Source organism: Rhineura floridana, chromosome 6, assembly GCF_030035675.1.
Source record: "Rhineura floridana isolate rRhiFlo1 chromosome 6, rRhiFlo1.hap2, whole genome shotgun sequence".
Lineage (NCBI taxonomy): Eukaryota > Metazoa > Chordata > Lepidosauria > Squamata > Rhineuridae > Rhineura > Rhineura floridana.
This window is the reverse complement of record NC_084485.1, coordinates 105028446-105034445: the sequence shown is the minus strand read 5'-3', so window position 1 is coordinate 105034445 and position 6000 is coordinate 105028446. Positions and strand designations below refer to the sequence as shown.

Sequence of the window (6000 nt, the reverse complement as noted above, 5' to 3'; positions counted from 1 at the left end):
TGCAAGAGAGGAGGAAACTGAAACCCCCTCACTGATGCCCAAACCATGTCTTGGCTGTTACATTTGAAGTGGGCCAATATCTAGGAACAATTATTTTTATAGGAGGATGTTCTCCTTTTACTATTCCTCCTTCTACACGTCTGGTGACCTTCTGTTCACTCATTGATAGACAGGTTAATCAAAATATAAGGCAAAGCAAGATATAAATTTCTGTTAGGCTGTCAAAATACAAAGATGGCAATCTTCATATGCTGCTTCATGTGCTGCTTCAACAGCATGTTGAAGCAGGAGACGGTTGTGGAGAGCAACAATGAAGTGGAGGAAACTCTGTGGAAAAGGGTGACAGGAACAGAACACCCAGAAGACACTCTTTACCGGTGGAACAATGGAACAGCTTCCACACACTTGAATATGATACTAGACGACAGCCTGCAGGGGAAGAATTACAGGAGACCCCATGTGACAGCGAGTGAGAGGCTGAAGCTCAATCAAGTAGTGGCAATGAAACCACGCCCCACGACAAGAAGAGAAGAATGGTAGTGGTGGGAGACTCCCTGCTGAGTGGGATTGAAACCCAAGTATGCTGAGAAGGTCCATGGACCCTCCAGGTAAGCTGTCTCCCTGGAGGATGGATTGGAGATGTGACGGAAGGTAGCATGGAATTGCAGGGATGGCATCAGGAAGGCTAAAGCTGAGAATGAGCTGAAGTTAGCGAAATATGCCAAAAGCAACAAAAAAGGTACATTTTCAGGTACATGAATAGTAAAAGAAAAGGGTGGTACAGCTACTCAATGAGGATGGCAAAATGATAACAGATGACAAAGAAAAGGCAGAAGTGCTCAATTCCTACTTTGGCTCAGTCTTCTCCCAAGAGGGTCTATGACTCTCCTGGGAAATGTGAAGTTGAAGGGGCAGGATTGCAGTTTGAGATTGATAGACAAATGGTAAAGGAATACCTAATCACTTTGAATGAGTTCAAATCTGCAGGGCCTGATGAACTGCATCCTAGAGTATTGAAGGAACTGGATAAAGAACTCTCAGAACCACTGTATTATCTTTGTAAAATTGTGGAGGATGGGTGAAGTGCCAGATGTCTGGAGGAGGACTAATGTTGTGCCTATCTTCAAAAATGGCAAAATGGAGGAACCTGGGAACTACAGACCAGTCAGCCTGACATCAATCCTTGGGAAAATTCTGGAGCAGATTATAAAGCAGTCAGTCTAAGCACCTTAAAAACAATGCAGTGATTACTAGAAGCCAACATGGATTGATCAAAAACAAATCCTGCCAGACTAATCTCTCATTTTTTTTATTGTGTAACCTCCCTGGTTGACTGTGGGAATGCTGTGGACATAATATATCTTGACTTCAGCAAAGCTTTTGACTACGTGCCCCATGATATTGTGATTAGCAAGCTAGCTAAATGTGAGCTGGATGGAACAACTATCAGGTGGATCCACAGCTATCTACAGAATCATACCCAAAAAGTGCTTATCAATGGTTCCTTCTGAAACTGGGAGCAGGTAACGAATGGAGTACAGCTGGGCTTGGTCTAGGGCCCAATGCTCTTCAACGCTTTTATTAATGACTTGGATGAGGAGACGCAGGGAATGCTCATCAAATTTGCAGATGGTTCAAAATTGAGAGGGATAGCTAATACCATGGAAGACAGAAACAAACTTCAAAGTGATCTTGGTAGGCTGAAGCATTGGGCTGAAAACAGAATGAAATTTAATAGGGATAAGTGCAAAGGTCTACACCTACGAAAAAGAAACCAAATGCAGTTATAAGATGGGGGATACTTGGCTCAGCAATACTACATGCAAGAAGGATCTTGGGGTTGTTGTTGATCACAAGCTTAATATGGGTGAACAGTGTGATGTGGCTGTGAAAAACGCAAAAGCTATTTTACGCTGCATTAACAGAAATTATAGTTTCCAAATCGTGTGAAGTATTCGTTCCCCTCTGTTCGGCACTGGTTAGGTCTCATCTTGAGTACTGCATCCAGTTCTGGACACCAGACTTCAAGAAGGATGCAGACACCCTGGAATGGGTTCAGAGGCGGGCTATGAGGATGATTAGAGGACTAGAAAGAAAGCCCTACGAGGAGAGACTGAAAGAACTGGGCATGTTTAGCTTTGAGAAGACTTGAGGGGAGATATGGTAGCACTCTTCAAGTACTTGAAAAGTTGCCACACAGAGGAGGGCCAGGATCTTGTCTTCATTGTCTCAGAGTGCAGGACATGGAATAATGGGCTCAAGTTACAGGGAACCAGATTTCAACTGAACATCAGGAAAAACATCCTGTTAGAGCGGTACGAAAATGGAACCAATGACCTAGGGAGGTGGTGGGCTCTCCACCACTGGAGGCTTTCAAGAGGCAACTAGACAGCCACCTGCTGGGTATGCTTTAATTTGGATTCCTGCACTGAGCAGGGGGTTGGACTCGATGGCCTTATAGGCCCCTTCCACCTCTTATAATTCCCAGAAAAGCACCGTTTCTAACATTGGGGGAGGGGGAAAGAGAGAATGGCTGGATCTAGCCGAGCAGACCCAACTGGATTTGAATCTATGTTCTTGTGTAGCACAAGCTATGTGTATTTATTTATTAATGTGAATTCTGCTGTTTCTCCCAAATGAGCCCAAGATAATGTGGCTTGGCAAACTACCATTAAAACAGATATTTTAAAATGAATTTGTGATACATTTTTTAATCCCAATTTTTCCTATACAGAGCTTACTGCTGCTGCATGCATGCTCCCCCCTCCTTTCAAAAACGTAGAGAGAAAGCCCAAGGTAGTAAGTGAAGATTTGAGCGTAGCTCCTCCACAGTCTAAAGCTGTAATGCAGTACGTCTACTCAACTCCATTGGATTCAATGGGACTTACTCCCAGGTAAGTGTGTATTGGATTGCAGCCTAATTCACTAGCTGTGTCACCACACTGACTCACCAGGTGGTATGTTGTGAGAGACAGCCGTTCAAAGAAAAAAATCCAAATAAGCTCATATTGCATGTCTAAAGCATCTTTTGGATGCAAAAAAATACAATGGCTATAATCCATATCCACAGAGTTATGTTTACAGAACTGCATATCTAGGCTTCCACGTTTATTTCAATTGTAAGCACAGCACCATCATTATGCAGGGAGCATGACCAGTGGTCAGGAATGATGGGAATTGGTCCAGCAACATCTGGGGATCCACAGGTTGGGAAAGGCTAGTTTATCAGTTACTAACCTCCATTCCATTGTATGGATTATGTATGTGTATAATCCATATGTGAGGATTATGTATATGCATTTTATTCTGCACGCTTTGCCATAGCTCAAACCATCACCTGCAGAAGTTAAACGATTTTGGTAAAAATAAATTATTCCTCATCAGATATTTCAATTTCTTCTGCATGCCTATAAATTTAGAGCACATTCAGTACATTCCAAGAGACATTATATATGTCACATATTCAGCCCTTTCCCCAAATCAAGCTCTCGGTTTAATCAGAGAAGTACCTGCAAAATATAATCCAGAAGGTGTAACTACTGCTTTTCTATAAGGAAGGAAGCAATAATAATAAAACAGAGCCCACACACTAAAGAGAAAATCCTTTTATTAATTTAAATGTTTTAACAAATAGAAGGAAAGTAATTTAAGAGAAAAAGTACAAATTCCAGACAGATCAAAGACATTCAACAAAGCTTTGAATTTAGTGTGCAAAACCTCAGAGGAATATTTTCTGGCAGCCAGTCTGATGCTAGACTCCATTTAGATTTTAGAGTTTTCTTTTTGTTTGTAAAGGCTGATGGTCTATCTTGTTGCAGTAAATGGCCTTAAGTGCAAAACATCTGTCTGCATGTCCTTTTCTCATAGCTCATATCTTCAAACCTAATTTTGGCTTCAATCTGAAGGGCTGAAAAAACCCTAACTTAGACTACAGTTCTCCATCTAGTTACTTCAGAGTAATCCTATTATTTTAGGTGGGGGGGGAGGGAGATATGATTTCAGATAAATGTCTGAAAATGAGTGAACCCATTTTTATTTTTGGTTCTATTTAGCTGAACATGATGCAGTGCAAAGGGTCCATAACATAAAAATGTGTTTTTGTTTTTTATCCAAGGGGTATATCAAAAGATCAGAACATGATTCCTAAACATGCAGGATGGCTCATCTGACACATGGTATGTTGGCAGAAGTGATTTACTTTGTCATAAGCAAGCTTTCAGCCCTCCTCGTTTCACAACTTTTACCTGACAACTAGATGCCGTTGACTACGAAAAGTATATGAAAATGTGAGAGTTCCTAAGGATTCACTGTATAATAGCACATGCTACAGGATGTGACACAAATGGAGGCAGAAAAATAAAAGAAATTCTAGCAATCATTTCCTGGAACAAATAGCTTATTTAGGGCAGAATTTATACACATAAATTGTAATTCTCTCAAAAGCATAGGAACCCAAATTAGAAGTACAGTGAAACTTAGAATCTTCATCTTCCAAAAGGTGAGGAGAGGCATAGTCAGTGCATTAAAGCCTACTTAGCTCTACCCTGAAGTGGCATCATTACACTTTAAGCTCACAAGGTTGTTTTCTTAAAGATACCAATGTATACCATGGATATTGATAACAACATTGGATGTCAACATATTTTTCCACTGTAGTGCAACATAATAAATAGAGCTCTAATAATGAATCAATAGATCATATATTATTCCCTTCAACTGTAAGCCTAAAACATTGCTTTTATTAAGAACTGCATGCTGGACTTCTGGGTAAGGGAATACATGTTCCATTTTCCTAAGATTTGGCCTTGAAATAATGGGTTTATATGAAACAGCTTCGTTTAGTTTATATTGTGGGAATTACTGACACATTTGCCATTTCTTAAAATCAGAATCTAGTCTTGTGATGAAAAAGTCCTTTGTTGATGAACTATATAAATGCATGAGGCAGGCAAACAATATATTTATATCTCAAGTTCCTTAACTCAGATGTTTTGATGATGCTTTACAGTGGATTGAATGAGGCATTGTTTTGTTCAGGGAACAAGACCCTGGGTTTAAGAGAGATCCAGTGCTTCATGTGTACTCAGTGTCATCTGCAATAAGAACAAATATATTTCAGAACCTCATTTGCTAACTTTGGTTTACAAAAAATACTTCTCAAGTTTACACTCATTCTCAGACTTACCATGAAACCACCCCAGGTTTATTGGCCAGAAGTCAGGGTAGTAATCAGGTTCTGAAATCTGAAAAAGGAAAGTATTGTGGCTGTGGTTTGGCTACTTTGCCAATGCCCACTTTATTGATAATTGGTACTTGAATGGCAGCAGTTTATACTGAAAACAACACAAATCATATGCCAAGAAACACCTTAACAGGTGTTTAATCCACATGAAACAGAAGTGCATGTTAATTTAACATGCTAAACTAGATGTAATGGTGGCAGACCCATTTGCTGAAACCCTACTTTGCCCAAATCACATAAATAATCTCGTGGTGGGAGCTGTATATGTATGTGGATTTGGGAAGCTGAACTTTCCCTTTTGTTGCTGTGTACCTCTCCTTCGCTACTGTCCTTGGCACTACTCTCCCAGCTGGCACTGGAACTCAGCTGAGGAGAAAAACACCAGAGGGCACTGATTGTGAAGAGGCAAAACTGCTGTGGCTGGGGGAGGGGGCATCCCACTCACATGCTCTTCAGCTCTGAAAATAAGATGCCTTCAGTTTATATGTGATTGGAGCAGACCTGGGTTTAACCCAAATCAGGATTTGTCACATTATGCTTAGTATGGCTTTCACATCACTCTTCAGCACACTGCACTTTGAAAAAAAAGATCTTTCTTTTAAAAAAAGTCCTGCATTAATGTTAAAAAAAATACTGTTAAAAAACAACAAGCAAGGAAAATGGGTTAGTGACTAGGAAAGAGATGTAGAAAGTTGAACTCAACAAGTGCAGAGGAGGTTTCACTGCTAAGCAAACTTGCAATACATTTTGGATCTGAC

General features: G+C 40.4%; 1 protein-coding gene across 1 annotated transcript in view; it reads right to left on the bottom strand.

Moving 5' to 3' along the window:
* Positions 1-3675: 3675 nt before the first annotated feature.
* LRRC7 (leucine rich repeat containing 7) overlaps positions 3676-6000 on the bottom strand; it is a 436741-nt gene continuing 434416 nt past the window's right edge. The window contains exons 27-28 of the mRNA XM_061633412.1: positions 5186-5243; positions 3676-5093 (exon numbers count right to left, since the gene is read on the bottom strand). Coding sequence (XP_061489396.1) covers positions 5074-5093; positions 5186-5243 — 78 coding nt within the window. The 3' untranslated portion in view covers positions 3676-5073. The remainder of the gene's footprint in view (positions 5094-5185; positions 5244-6000) is intronic.